The sequence below is a fragment of the Falco punctatus genome (genome assembly GCF_963210335.1).
Source record: "Falco punctatus genome assembly, chromosome: 3".
Classification (NCBI taxonomy): Eukaryota; Metazoa; Chordata; class Aves; order Falconiformes; family Falconidae; genus Falco; species Falco punctatus.
Window position 1 is genome coordinate 96,087,542 of NC_137582.1, and position 15,768 is coordinate 96,103,309.

Genomic DNA, 15,768 nt, shown 5'->3' on the forward strand with positions numbered 1-15,768 from the left:
TGTCAGATGAAAAGATGATATGATAAGATCAGATAACTCCACCACTTGGAACTGAATGTAAAGTCCACTGAAATCAATTAGTTATTTCCAGGTTACTTCCATGGAAGCCAGGTCAGTGGGGGAAGAGCCTGCTTAGGAACTGACTCTGGTATTGTAAAGCATGGAAATGATTTGTGCATAGCACAGCTGCCTTGGGGGGGGGAAAATTAGGAGTTTTGGGAAAATATCCTGCTTTGTGGTGCCAATGTGTCACCTCCTGCCTGTTCAAAAGTGCGTTGATTGAAGAGCAAACAAGAGGAGACATGGAGCTCAGGGTAAGGGCGCTGCAGATCATATACATGCAGTTATTGCTTTAATTGTGCAGGCTCAAGTTACAGACGTTTCCACAAAATTTAGACATTTTGAAGCTGAGTTTTCTTGAATTCTGAATCACAGAAGAAATGCAAATATGTATTGCAAATTAGATACCCAGTGCCCAGGACTGTATATAGAAGCTATGTGTAAATACCCATATGCTATCTGGACAGTAACATGCGTATGTGAGGGTTAAATAAAAATTAGTTTAAAGAATGAACAGATTTCTCTACCAAGCTTCCAGCAACTCCAAGCCAAAGAATTTTAAAATAGGATATTTCAGAAGTAATAACTTGACAATATTCTTGCTAGCTAATGACCTAAGCATATGAGAAACCTGATGTGGCTATCATGCATCAAGTTGATGTGGATCTCGAGAGTCTAGTACATTATTTTAAAAATAGTTGGTGGGGAGGGGCTATTCTAAAAGAAATAAGTCTTGCAGCAAGTAAGCTTTTTGCATTTTAGCCCAATAACCTTTTTGAACATGGCACTGAAGAGAAACAAGGAGCAAGGGTTGTTCTCCACTTTTACTTTATACTTAACTCCTGAGGGAACAGTGAAACTAGATTCAGCTATGTTTTGAACGATGGTTGCTTCTGCTAGCCTATTCCAAATGTTTTCCAATGACAGTTTTCACAGGTAATTGCCTACTTTCAACCAGCTTAAAATGGGAAATGCAAATGATAAGTTAGACTTCATGTGAACTCTGATAATAGTCTTACTCATACGAAAAAATTCCTTTAGAAGTGTTCACACAGAGTGAAAAACAATCCTTTTATAAGTAGCTGCATAGTTGATATTAACTGTAGTCCCGAGTTAAAACTGTTCTGTGTGTGAGTGCACACTCCTTTGTGTGTGTGTGTGTGCGTGCAATGAGGGTAGGAGAAACCTTGTTTTTCTGAGTGGGGGTATGGTTTAAAACAAATACGTGGGTTGGTCTTTAGAGAGAGCAGACTTAAATGCAAAAAAACCCAAATTTAGATCCCAGTTTAGGCAAGAGTTTATTTACAACAGCGCTTTACAAGTCTTTTTATAGTAGTTAGTGAGACTTCGACATGTATTTCATGATGGGTCCAATCTTTAAGGCTTTTAATACATGCAAACTACTGGCTAAAAGTCAGTCTCTTTTACAGAGGGATAGTTTGACAGGACTAATGAATTTTTCTTTCAAAGCTTTAATTAAGAAAAAGGGGGGGGGGGATTTTAACTGCCGATTGCTAACACAATCCACAGGTATCGTGGGTTCAATTATTATTAAAATAACACTGCAAATAAAGCCGTGGCAGCACGCAGCAGATGCTGCACGAGTCCAGGGTGTAGCCGGCGGTGCGGGGGGACCTTCAGTGCCCAGCGCTCCATCTACCGGTGCTTGGAGAGGTCTCCTGTGCACCTCCGCCTGCCTCTGCAGCCTTGGAAGCCCTCTTGGAATGATTTTTGGTGGCTTAGATCAACCTGTGAGGCTGCTTTCATGCTGGGGAGGGTTGCGATATTTAGCCTGTGATATCGCCTTACTTCCTTCCTCTCCTACATCGCCGTCAAGACGTCTTCATCCATCATCAAGGCTAGGGCTGAGATCGCGTTTCAGCCTTTTAAGAGCTGAGATTACGAGGCCAATGATCTCCGAGTGACCCAGTTCTCAAGCCACAACTAGCTGTGGCTGCCAATTCTTCTGTTGGAGCAGTAACTGCTGTGTGTAAAATGGTGGTCGGGGGAGGGGGGGGGGGCAAGTATGTAGAAATCTATTGCTAACGTCTGAGGTACTCATTTATTATCTGCACTTGGTAATGTCAGCAACTTGAATCATAGGCTAAAAATAATCCTTTTGAAGTGGGGGGAAAAAAATGGCCTGATAACTGAACAGTGCTGGGGTTATCCATTCAGGAAAAAATGCTCTTTACCTGCAGTGCTGGTCAGCCTGCATGGCTAGTGCTGGTTAGAAAAACCTGAGTGGAAATTTTTGTCTTCAAGGGCACCGGAACATGTTGTTTCAATTTTGACTTTTTAGAATGACGAAAAAGCTTGATTTCATGATGCAAAAATGTGAATATATTTGTTTCAAAATGTAACGATGCAGGATGCTCTGTGTCATTTGTTTCCCTAAAAAGACGTGACTTAAGAAATGGGTTCATTTTGAACAGCATTACCTTTCCAAGTGGAAAATGATTCAGCCAAGGGCTCTCCGATCAAATTTATCATTATTTCTTCAGCTTCTGAAAGCAATACCAGACGTTAGCAACAGCTTATGTAGACATATTCTATTCTTTCACGGGGCAGAGAAGCTAAGCTGACCCTGCTCCTCCACCTGTAAAACTAATTTCCCTCGCCTGAAGTCGGGGTTTACGGCCAGCTCCTTGGAGTGCTTCACATCCACGCAGCTCAGGGAAGCTTCCAAATCTCCCGGCTTCTGTGAGGGAAACGGGGAGCAGGAGTTATGCTGGAAGGAAAGCGAGATCGTCTGGAATAAGGATTAGTCCGTGTGTAAGAGTGCAGGCGTTCCTCAAGGACCTCTTCATCGGTGCGTTCGTACTTTCGTAAAGTACTTCAAGGCTTTAACTACCCCGCGGCGCTGAGCGCTGCCTGCCGGGCCAGCGCTACCCCGGCCCCGCTGCCGCCGGCCGTGAGGGGAGACGGCCGTCAGGGGGCGCAGGCGGGCGGGCCCGGGACCGCCCCGCCGTGGGAACGTCGGCTGTGCCCGTACCGCAGGGGGGGTTGTCTGTGGGGTGGCCTCCCCTCGCCCCCAGCTTTTCTTGCGGTTACAAACCTAACTTCTGCTCCTACTCGTTTCTGTTTATCGGGGCCGGGTGTCCCCCTCCTCCTGCCAGGCTGCCAGCAAGGCCCCCGAGCCCCCTTACGCAGCCGCCATCCCTGGTCTGTTCCCACGTCCTCTGCCGTCCCAGTCGTTGTCCCCCATCCCAAGGTACCACAAGGGTATGGAGTGGTCTTATCAGGCCTTCACAAAACATCAATTTAACTTTTTTAATCCCTTACCCTATCTGATTAAATACTAAGATCGTGTTCCTTTTTCTTTTCCTTTCCTTTTTTCTTTTCCTCTTTTGTCTGCTTTATCTACCAGGGCACTGCTGCCCCTTGTGATTTCTCCTCGAGATCTTTCCAGCCATCGCTGCCTTTGCTTGCCTTGCCCAGGCGTCCCCAGCTTATTCTCCCCCAGGGTCACAGCTCCAGCAGCAACCTAAGCCCAGCTGCCTCAGCCCTGCTGGGGACCCCTCGATGTCACCGCTGTTGCTCCGCGTGTTGCTGCCTACAGAGCTCATAAGAATCCCCACAGGGAGCAAATACTCTCAGGACTTCCATGGCAACACCTCCCAGGTGAGATGTCTTGCTGAGGACAAAACACTGGCCACAAGCCAAGCCCCTGCTTGTATGTAGTCACAGTATGGAGAGATGAATTGTGGTTGTTTCTGCTGCTTCGTCCAAGGCACGCTGCGAAATAGGTGCATGCTCCCATATAAGCCTCTGGCCTACCAGATGGTCTTGCCGACATCTGTCAGTAGGTGACGATAGGGTTTCTAAGCTAAAATATTCACAAAACATTGGTTTTCCTTTTGTCTGAGAGTTTCTCTTATTACACCACAGTGTCCCTTAGAGTATACTTGTTCTTGGGGCATTGGTCTACAGTACAGATTGAAGGTTGGGGATATTTCTAAGCACATTGAAAAATGTTTGCTTTCTCAAAGTTCAGCATGCAGAAGTTAAAAGGAATAAACCAGAATAACTGTTTCTAAACACTTCTTTGGACGTTTCACATACAAACGTAAGCAATACTTTATTTTCTCACTGAGCCCTACTCAAAGTATGGAACAATTCTGCCCTAAAAATGAATCGCTAGCGTGTAATGAAAGCAATCATTTTCTGTGAGGCCTGAATTACGCAACTGTAAGGTGGCAGGATTGCGGGACGAGGGGAGGACCTACCCTCAATCACAGAACAGGACCTGGCTCAGCAGCTGCGTTCTTTATCCATCGCAGTGATCCTGTGCTTGATCAGTCAAATCCAGAGCCCTCCAGGGAGCTGTTCACTGTGAGTTTCTCATTGCCTGGCTTGATACCTATTTGCAGAAATGCCAAGCATTGTCAGCAGCAAACAAAAGGCTTTGGGAGCGGTCCACTGAGCCAAACATCCCGCAATAGTCTGTCTGAAAAAAAACCAGGTCATTGGCATCAAGCAGGATATTAGCCGATTTATTGGCTGTGGCTCTTTATCTATAAATTGCAAATTACTTTACCCTTACATCAAAGGATGCTGACATAAAATGAAGAACTATAGCAAGCACTGTTGAAGGAAGGCCAGTGAGGAAATGCGCGCGCTGAATACGGCGTGGGGACACATATTTAAGAATGAGGGGGAAATTGCTGGCTATTGAATCACTAAGAGCTATGCATCCTGGGCTTTGGAAGGGGCAGCATTCAGCTTAAAGACTGCATCTTTTAATTAATTCTTTAAAGCAAAGGAACTAACTGAAGGATGGTTACAGAATCCAGATTTGCGCAAGCTTTCTCACGTTTTCTAACTTCGGAGGGCCTTAACCGGCAGCAGCAGGGCCTGTAGAGCTCCGGGGTTCAGACGAACAGGCGGGGATGTCGCAGCGCCGGATGCTGCCTCATGATGACAGCTCCTCGGCGGCACAGCCGGTTATCACCCGAGCTGCGGCAGCTCCGGCCGTCCCGGGCAGCATGCACCTTGTGCGCCCCGGCTGCCCGGCCCGGCCCCGCAGCTCACCGCGCCCTTACCTCTCCTCAGCGGCGACCGGGGGCGGCCGGGGAGCCTCAGACCCGCCGCGGGCTGCTAACGCCCGCGCTCCCCGGAGCTTGGCGCTTTAACGCCGCGGGGAAGAGCCGCCCCGTCTCTTAACTGCCGGTCCCGGGCCGGTCCCGCCCGCCAGGTGAGCGGGCCCCGGGCGGCCCCACCGGCCCGAGCGGCCGCCAGCGGCACGTGGGGCCAGCCCGCCCCCGCGGCCGGGGCCAATCAGGGAGAGGCGTGCGGCTCGCGCGCTGCTTAACGGTCGCCGGGCCGCTGCCCCTTCCCCACACCCCGGGCGGCGGCGGTGCCCGCGCCCCGCCCCGCGCCTGCGCGGGGCCGCCCCACCCCTCCCCCTCCCGCCCCTCCGGCGGCGGCGGGCGTCTCGCGGCGGGAGCCGCGGGCGGCACGCGCCGCCCTCTCCCCTCGGCCGCGGGCGGGGCCGCTGCTGCACGGAGCCGCCCGCGTGAGGCGGGGGGGCCTGGCAGCCGCCCCGCTCCAGGTGATGCCCGCGGCCGGCGTGACGGCGCCGTTGGCGAGGCGGCGGCCGTTACCGATGGAGAAGGAGGCGGCGACGGGCTCCGCGCGGGCCCTGCCGGCCGCCCCCGCCGGCGGCTCGCACCTCGGGGCCGCCCCGCCCTGCCCCTGAACCGCGGGGAAGCGCCAGCGGCCGGCCCGATCGCTCGACTCCCCCTCCCCAGCCGCTATCTCCTCCTCCGTCCTCGATGTCTCCCCCGCGGCGCGGAGGCCCCTTTGCCGCCTCCCCGCCCTCTCGCGCCTCCCCGCCGCAGCCCTCCCGCCCCGCGGTCCGGCGGCGAGAGGCGCCCGGCGCCAGGCCGCCGCTGCCGCCCGTCCCCCCCGGCTGAGGAGCGGCGGCGGAGAGGCCGCCGGCCCGCCCGCCGCGATGAAGGTGGAAGCGGGAGACAACTCCATGATCAACCTGTCGGTGCAGCAAGTGCTGAGCCTGTGGGCTCACGGCACCGTCCTCCGCCACCTCACCGGTAACGGCGGCGGTGGGCGTGCGGGGCGGCGGGGGGGCTGGCCCTGCCGCACGCGTGGGGGCCGGGGCGGGCGGGCTGCTGGGCGGGGGGGGGGCGGTGGGCCCGGCGGGGCGGGGGAGCGACCCCCGCGGCACACAATGGCGGGCGTGGGTGTGTGGCATGGCGGGGGGCTGTGTGCCCGAGCCGGCTGTGTGCGAGCGGGCCGAGGTGCTCCTTGGGCACCTACATAACGTGTGTTTATCCCCGGGGGAACGGGAGGGAGCTGCGTGTTCGGCGGCGGGAGGACTGGGCTGTGTGCCCGGGTCTGCTCGAGTAAAGAAGCCGAGGGTGTGACTGTGTTCGCTCACTTTTGTAGTATAGATATAATAAAAGGCTAATGGTATAGGGTATGTGTATATGAGCGAGCTGGTAGATCCCTGTGTGTGAGTAAAGGGTTGTAGGAAGCATGTGTGAATATATAAATATGTATGGAAGGCTGGAGTATGTTTGGGGGAGTGGTTTGGTTTGGGTGGGTTTTGGATAGATGCTTGTTGGCGTTTGACAGCTATGAAAAAAAAAAACCCTACAAAAAACCCAGAGAAACGGGGAATTGGAGGCTTCTCCCCCACCCCACCACCAGCTCCATGGACAATGGGAGCTGTAGGAGTTAAGGAGGTGGCAGAGGTTTCCTGACTCATAGACATAATCTTGAGCATCAGGGGTTCTTAGGCTGTGCTTTTCTGAAAAACTTCTGTGAACCAAAGCAGAGCCAGGGCTTCCCCCTCTGTTAGGAGAGGGGAGCTTTAGCTGGCTTTGGCAAGAGCTGGCTTTTTTTCTGCTTAATCTCATGCTCAAAGTTGGATGTGGACTTCTGTGAGACCCATGGCATGTAGTGGAGAGGTGTATCTTCTGATCTCCTATTCTGCCCAGGGGTAAACAAAATCATAAGCTTCCAGCTCTGAATAAGCAGAGATTTGGTGTCAGTAGCAGAGATGTTACTGGGTGAATTCTTTCTTCTTGGTATAGGGGTATGTCAGGTGGTGATGGATTAGTGGAAAATGTTGATGAAGGGGATGTATTTTAAATATTTATGAAAATACTCTAATATTAATGAGACACTCTTATGCCATCTTTCCCCCCCTGTATAGTAATGATTGATATATATATATAAATATTTATAATCTATTCAAGGTGGAAGAAGTATGATGAAAATAGAGGTCTAGGTGAAGTTGGAGCTGTAGCAAACAAAGTGATCATCCTAGGCTTTATTACTTTACTTGTTCTTGTAAATGTAATGAAAAGGTTATAGAGATTTTTTTGTTGTATTTGATCCGTGAACTTAAGATGTCTGATAATTGTTTTCCAGATACTAGTGTGTCACCACACTAATACAACTCATTTTCTGAGTATTTTTACATACTTATAAATACATCTTGTATTCTTAAATCCATTGTGAACTTCCCCTTTAATTTTTCTTTGTGCCAGACATCCTCTATAAAGTTTTTCTTATTAGAACATTTTGCAACATACACATTTCTGTGAAATTCAGTGCTGTGTGTTAAGTAAGCAAAACAGTTTGTTTCTTCATTCTTTTGCAATAAGCCAGCTTGTTTCTTGACACTTTTGCAATATAACGAGGGGTTGTGCAAGGTATTTTTAATGTGGAATGGGTTTTCTTTTTAATTAAAAGAATCTGAAAAATAATGACTTATCCCTGGTAGTGTTGTTGGAGATTGTCTGTGTCAGTTGTAGTTGCGCTACAGTTCTTGAATTGGAACTTGAATGCCAGCCTGTTGCACTGAATTTAAGGACTGTTGACAGTTAATAATTTCACTGGATTTTCTATATAAGATACACTGTTACCGATTATATCTTAGGAGATTGTTTTTAATAGAAGAATTAATATTAAACAAATAATTGTTGTTAAACTTAGGTAAAACGCTCCTGAAATACTTACCAAAGTAAACTCTTTGTTCAGAAACATAAATTCTTTTTTTTGATGCTAAGAAAACAGCTGTGTGAATGAGTTTGTCTTGTTTGACTACTTAATTTATTTGCTTTTCCATCTCTGTAAAGTATAAGGAGAAACTCCTTCAGAGTACTGGGAAAAAAATTTCATAAATATACAGTGCTCCATGAATATTCTTTAAGACTGTGTTGTACATACTTTTAGACTAAAAAGTTGTGGTCTGGACTTGGCTTGTAAGTTGCACAAGTAAAAATTTACCGTGTTTATCTAAACAGTGTTGATTATGTTTGCACAAAGCTGTAAAATTTTATCAACATCCTTCTTAAAAATGCATTATTTTGTCAAAACTTTCAACAGGAACCTGATATGAACTCCAGCCTAAATCAGGAATGCTACAAACATGAATGGTTTAATTTTGGTGGTTTTTTTCCTCTTAATGAGAAGCTGAGCCATTATTTTTTTATACCTTATATCTGATCTAGGTTCAAGAAAAAGAAATTCTGTCTTTCATATATGGCCCAAAGTACCCAGGAGACCGCAAACAATTTAATTCCTGCCACAATCACAACACACTGCAATAGCTAAACCTGCAAGCACTGTTCGTTGTAGCTGAATCTAGGCCCACCAACACAATGTACTTTGTTTTGTGTTTTCCTGCCTTGACTTGGGAGGTGAAGGTAAGGCTGTAGTAACCATGGGAGAGGTGTCTTTTACATCACCCTGCTTTACCTCCTCCAGCAAATCCCAAGAACAGCCCCTTTGTGTGAATGGGTTGTGTTTTAGAGTTAGTATTAGATCAGCGTTTGCTAGAAGAAGTTGGGCAGTAGCTGAATCTGAACTGAAAAGAAAATAATAATCCCAGTTTGAGTACCCATTAAAATAAATTATTTCTTTAAAGGCTACTTCCACAATAAAGAACTTGGTGATATTTCTACTCTTCCTGTAACCAACGTAGATGTTTTGTTTGCATCTGGTTATTGCATGTGCAAAAGGTACAAGCTTCTGGTCTGAGTAGGTTTTGTATTAGCCACTGAGGAGGTGTGGGGAGAATGTTGTTTTCACTGCGTGCAGAGAAGTTTATGGGCGGGGAAAAAAGCTTGTGTTGTACTGTATTGACTTCTGAAGTCAGAGTTTTCTTCCTCCTGGTGTCCTAAGGTGGTGAGCTCAAGACTCCAGCAACTGTTTTTATACGCTTTGAAATAAAAGTCTATAATTTTAAAGTGCTAGACAGTAGTAACTCCTGAATTTGTTGAAAGTGAACATTTGTAAGAGATTATGGGTGCCACATTGAAGGTATTCCTTGTCTGTTAAATTTTTATTCTTTTTTTCCCCCTAAGTTCTATCTTCTACATATTCATCCCTGATTGTCTGGATGATGTCTTTGTCCCCTATCCTGTAACCTGAGAGGACTAATCTGTAATTTACGATTTAAATACTGTTGAGCAATTGCTTCTCTTCTGCTTAATGCAGCAAAACAATCAGCATCTCCAAAGAACAGTTTGCCTGTATAGTCCTGTTAACTTTGAAAGTACTGGTTAATACAATAATTAAGGAAAGGGACCCAGTGATGGAGGAAATACTGTTATATGTAAAAAACTGATTTACATTTGCAGGTATAATATACTGTCCTTTCTTTATCTGAGTAGTAGATGGTAGGTTGGGTGCATAGATCAAAATCTCAAGAGATAATTTTTTTTGGAGTAATCTGTTTTGATTTATGAAATGTTATAGGCGATCATTATTTATTTGGCAAAACAAGCTAAGGGCTAGAGGAAAAGAAAAATGCTGAAGATGAAGAGCTAAGGAGGTACTCCACGTTTATTGATGCTGAGTGGCAGTAGGACAGCATGCTCATTTATATAGCTAATACTTGAAATTGTTAGCGTTTATAGACTTTGTGTGTTTGCATTTTGGTTTGCCCAGGATGAAGCTGTTGCTGGAATGTGCAACTTCAAGTGTTGATATGATGGAAGTAATATGAATGCTATTCTTAACTCTGGCATGCTTTAAAAGCTCTTTTTCTAGTCTTGAAGGTTGTGTATATCTACACTAATATAGGTATAATGTATATATATAGTACACAAGCATAATGTATGATATGTATCCAATATGTATAAATACCTAAATCAACAAAATACGCCTCTAAAACTGGAGTGATAGGGCATGATTTAAAAGCCATTTGAGCCTTGCAGCTTTTAAGGTAGAAAAAATCCCCACCCAAATCAAACCAGTGGAAAGGAACATAAACTGAAAACAAGGTTTAAGGTAGTGGTTAAGTGCTGAGAATTTAAAATCAACCTGAAAAATAGGTCGCAGTTGTCCTTATTAGAAAACCTATGGCATCTGTGCAATAGATTGGATGTGCTTGTAAGCCAGTAAGTACTGGATCTTTCCTAGTTCCCTGTATTTCTTTGGGAACTGTAGAATTTTATTTACAAATAAGTTGTGTTTTGGATACACTGAAAGTAAGCTTTGAAACTCTTAGGGTTATGCAAAAGAAGTTGGAAGGTTTTTTAAAAATTTTATTCTATTTGTGTCTCTTCACTAGCTCTATGAGGACTTGACTGAATGTTTGTATCGCCAAAACAGCAAGCTAATTAGTATTAGCTACGCAAAGACTGAAATTTTTTGACAGTGTGCTTTTTTTAATCAAGGTAGCAACAGTGATCATTTAGGTAAAGTTATACCTCTTAAAGTGTCAATCAGTTAGTATATAGGACATAAGAACGTGCTGGTACAGCTGTTTAAGACACTTCAGTCTCACTTCCTTGCCCATATAGGTATTGCAAAAAAAGCTCTCAACTACTCGGGTATTTTTGAGCAATCAAAGTTTGGCCCATTTGTGTTCAGAGGTCCACATTCTCTGTTTCCTAGTGGCATCTCTGTTATCCCCAGCCCATTCTTTGCTTAAAGTTTTGCAACAAGTTCTCTGCCCTCAGCATGTCAGGATAAGAATGACTGTATTGTCCTCTAGGTTTGTGGAGCTTGTAGCCGCCTCTAGTTTGCTTAAAAGATGGGCTGTCCTCCTTACCTTGGTAATCTGTGTTAAACACCTTACTCTGTTGTCTTCATCACTGGCCCAGTTAATCAGCAGAAGTAAATAAGTGAGTGTGTTGAACTACCAGGCTTAAAAAGAGTAAATAAAGCAGGATAAGAAAGGATGATTTTTCCTGCCTTTCCTAGGGAAGGTACTAAAAAGTGATTTGTCCTGTTTCAGCTTCCCAGACTAAGGTGATGTTTTAATGAAGTGAGGTGGTGGTTTAGCCAAGTGGATAGTACCTATTCAGGAAGACAAAGAAAATTCTTGTATTCAGAAAAATTGCTAATAAATGTGTAGTCTGTACCTAAAGAACAGGAAACACTTATGTAAAATAAGTCAATTGATAAAATTCTTTGAATTGCAGTTTTTTTGTTTTTTAACAGCAACTTTAACATGACAAAGATGACTGAGAAAAGGTTCATAAATTATTATTATAAGGCTCTGATTTTGTATGTCTTGTAAGTTTTCTGAAAGTTATGCTGCTGTTGAATTGAGTCCCTCACAAGAAAAGCCACCTTTGCAAGAGGAAGAAAGAGATGATCTAAATGAATGATTAAAAAGCTTTGTGTGATCAAGTTCTCAATTTCTTTGATATCGGATTTTGAAATGCTACTGTCATATGATGATTAGGTAAGCTGTCATTCCAGAATATTTGAGTAGTGTGGTTATTCCTTTTTTCTATTGTTGCATCCTGATACAAAATATAAATTATTGTCTATTCATTGCTAATAACCATTCAAAAAAAAATCCTATAATGCCTCTGTAGGAAACTTAGAGGATCTTGGTGCTGAGGGAAGATGCTAGAATAGTTCCAACTGCAAGATTAAGTAGCAGAGTTGTACTTTGTTTCCTGTTCAGGGAGACTTTTGTCTTCCTTTGCTTTTAAAATCCAGTTCTTGTTGCAGCAGGTGAGGATCTCTAGTGAGAACGTGTGTGTGTGTGAGGGCAGGGGAGGAATGAAAAACCCAACCCTTCTAGTCCATCTGCTCATAGCTTGTCTAGTAACTTGATAAAGAAAAGCTTTTCAGCTACTTTAATTTAACAGATTTAAGTATGTCATTTGGTAAAGGGTGCATAATCTAGAGCATGTATATTTGATAGTTGCCCAAATCAACTCCAAATAGAAGATGAACTCTTGAGTTATTTGCCTACTTACAGGACACAGACAATTAATTCCACTGCTTGCTATGTCCCTCACACTGCTGCCTGCCCTCTGCAAATAGAAGTATCATAGGTGTATGTCCCTACCTTTTTTGTCCACAACTGTCACTTCCCCCTTCTGTCTCCTTCTCAAAGTTTTGATTCTTCCTCCCTCTTGCCTTCAGCTGGACTTGAAGGTGTTCCCCCATTCCACCCCACTCGCCTCCAAGTCTTCTGAATACCTACAAGTTTTAGCATCTACAGTCAATTTGGCAACATTATAAGGTATTATGGATAATTTATAGTAAGAAAGTACTGGGTTATTGCAGGTGTGTGTAACTACCTGTATTTCTTGCATCACTGACTTGACAATACCACTGACTTGGCAACCTAAGCCTCTGAAGTGCTGGTTTCTCACTGGTTTCTTTAAACACTACAGCTGCATTTGTGTGCAACAAGGAATATTTCTGGGTGTTCTCTGATTTCCTTCTGAATGAATTCAACATGTGCGTTGCTTTTAAGGACCAGGAGAAGGAAGTGTGTATCAAAGAACTCAAGTTTATATTCTGTTACCCAACAGGACATTTGGGGCTGGTTCTAGTCTCATGTCTGGTGGCTTAAATACAAAGTGAGAGGTGATGCTGATTTTCCTTGAGCTCTATTTGGAATGTTGTTGTGGTTTAACTCCAGCTGGCAACCAAGCACCACACAGCTGCTTGCTCACTTCCCCCCCACCCAGAGGGGTGGGGAGGAGAATCGGAAAGAAATGTAAAACTCTAGGATTGAGATAAGAACAAATTAATAATTTAAACAGAATAAAAAGGTAACAACAACAACAATAATAACAGTTATAATGGAAAGGTGGGGAAAAGGATAAAAACCAAAGGAAAAGGGAGGAAGGAAGAACAAGTGATGCACAGTGCAGCTGCTCACCATTTGCTGACTGATGCCCAGTAAGTCCCGCAGCAACAATCACACCTTCCAAACCTTCCCCCCCCCCCCGTTTATATACCCAGCATGATGTCCCATGGTATGGAATACCTCCTTGGCTAGTTCAGGTCAACTGTCCTGGCCGTGTCCCCTCCCAATTTCCCATGCCCATCCAGCCCTCTGGCTGGCAGGGCCCAAGAAAACAGAAGTCCTTAACTTAGTATAAACATTACCCAGCAGCAACTAAAAACATCAGTGGGTTATCAACATCGTTCTCAAATCAGACCCAAAACACAGCACTGCCCTAGCTACTAAGAAGGAGGTTAGTTCCATCCCTGCTGAAACCAGGAAAAAATTAAAAAAGACCTAAGATAGTTGCTCACTGTGCAGCTATTTTGTTGTTTAAAGGTTTGTAAATATTTTTGGTGCCTTAGTTACAGAGCAGTAGTTAGCTTTCCCATAATCTTCTAAAAATAGACTCATCCTAATAAGTCTGGGAAGGTCAAAGACTGGAAATCGGTTGCCTTTTCTAGCTGTTGGGGGCTGACAATGTCTGCAGACACTGATTTCCTGAAAGGTGGTGCAATGCCTATAAACTCTGTGGATGTTAACAGGGAATGGCACTGTCTCAAGAGTCGGACTTTCTTGGTCCAGTTTCAAGCTTTTCAGCTGCAATGGTATTTTAGGAGAGAATGACTGGAAGTGCAGCTTTCAGTGTCTAGAGCGTCCCCCAGGTACATTTGCTGAGAGACAATGTCAAGAGCTTTGCTGCTTCTCCCCGTAGCATATCTATATATTGGCAGCTCACTCTAGAGTAACTGGCTGCTGAATAGGCTGCCATAATTGCAGGTCCCCCCTCACCTGGAATGATGGAGTCTGCCAGTGTTTGGATTCATGTTAAATGAGGATGAGTTTGTCTCATTCTGATGCAGTTTTATGAAATCAGTTGATATGTACCTGAAGTCAGTATCCATGACAGCACACCTTCCAGAAGTTTGTTTTTAGATTGTGGAAGGACTGATGGGATGATACTGATCAATACCCCATTGTCATAGTTATGGAGTGTTTGCCAGTCTTAGAAGCCTGCGGTTGTTGTGTAACCTTACCTAAGAACCAAGCATTTTCTTCAACTGCAGATTTGAAATATGTGTTCTCAGAGTATCTCTGGAGTATCAGGTTATCTTTAGTAATATTGCAGAGGTCCTTGATTTTTTTTTTGATAGTTGATGTTTCATCTCCTGCAATCTGTCTTACTCAAGAGAAATGAAAATTTGGGTCAAGAATATTGTCAGCACTGTCCTGATAATCCAGGCCTCTTTTACTGAGTAATTTGCTTATTAGTGTATGCTGAGTGGTATGGAAATTGTGTGACAGACTTAATTGCAGGAAAGGATGTTGTGTCCAGAGAATAGACAGCATTTCCGCTACAGTATTTACTGGCACACAAAGCAAAACACCCTCTTTTGTATAAGAACAAGTTTTAAAGCTGCATTCAGCATCATGTTCACCTGCCAACAGTTTAATTTTGTGCTTCTCTGAGTAATCTGGGAGATGGGCTCAACCACATTACTGTGGAGAACTAAATTGGGAGACTGAAGAATAGGCACATAATACCTTGTAGGTGGAAGGTCTTCGGAGATCAACATCTGCAAGCAAGGCAATGCTTGGTCTTGCCTACTAGATACATTCTTTCTAATTTCTGTTCTTCATGGTTACTCATATGGTAAAATCGAGCATAGACCTTGTGGGTGATTTCACTGCCAGTGTTGCCAAAGCAGTTTAGACTTGAGGACCTGTTCAGTCTATTGCTGAACTAGTCTGCTCAGTCCATACCTCTAAAATTATTATTTGTTACCTGTGAACAGTCTATTTGGTCCTCATGGAAATGATCCTCCATGGGACAGCTTAGTTGATATTTTAATAGAATAGTGTTTTGAGCTGTTAGGAATCTGTTTTTGTGACATCTTTCGATGAAAGGGTCATCTCTGGCAGCTCTTCTGATGTATGCTAGAAGAATGAAAATGTTCATTCCTGACAGGGTTTTCCCACCTGAAATTGTATGTGATTTACTTTGCAGGGAAGTAAACTTTTTTACTATCTTCTAAGGCTTATTTCTCTATGGCCAAACTGTAGGTCTAGCAGAACTGTTGGGTTCTGTATTGACAGATCCTTTGATTCATCTCCTTGCTGATTTGCTTCCACTAGAAAAAAACAATGGGAATACCAACAGACGAGGCCTGTTAGGACTACAGGAGAGGTTCCCTCCCAAACTCCCCATGACCATGGCAGATTAGATACCAGCAGTTTATCTTTCTTAATGCTAGTAGAAGGGTTTGTCAGGTGTTTGCAGAGTGACGACTTGGCACTCTTGCCACTGTTCTGTCACAGTAGCTTCTGAGAATGGTGAGACATCTAGTGAAACCGTACTGCAGTCGTTTTCCTTTTGCAAGGATTTTTGGCACCCAACTTGGGGCCAGAGTGAAGGGATGGAAGATCTGAGGAGAGCTGCTTGGAGCCCCTGTCGGTATATGTGTGTGTATATCCAAGCACTTGGGAAGGAAATTTAGTTCTGGAACTACAGCTGAAATCTTAATTGA

At 44.7% G+C, this 15,768-nt stretch overlaps 1 protein-coding gene across 1 annotated transcript in view; it reads left to right on the forward strand.

Annotated features, from left to right (window-relative positions):
- The first annotated feature begins 5,984 nt into the window (after positions 1-5,984).
- Positions 5,985-15,768, forward strand: part of TMEM170B (transmembrane protein 170B) — an 84,724-nt gene continuing 74,940 nt past the window's right edge. Inside the window, exon 1 of the mRNA XM_080379433.1 lies at positions 5,985-6,113. Coding sequence (XP_080235559.1) covers positions 6,017-6,113 — 97 coding nt within the window. The 5' untranslated portion in view covers positions 5,985-6,016. The remainder of the gene's footprint in view (positions 6,114-15,768) is intronic.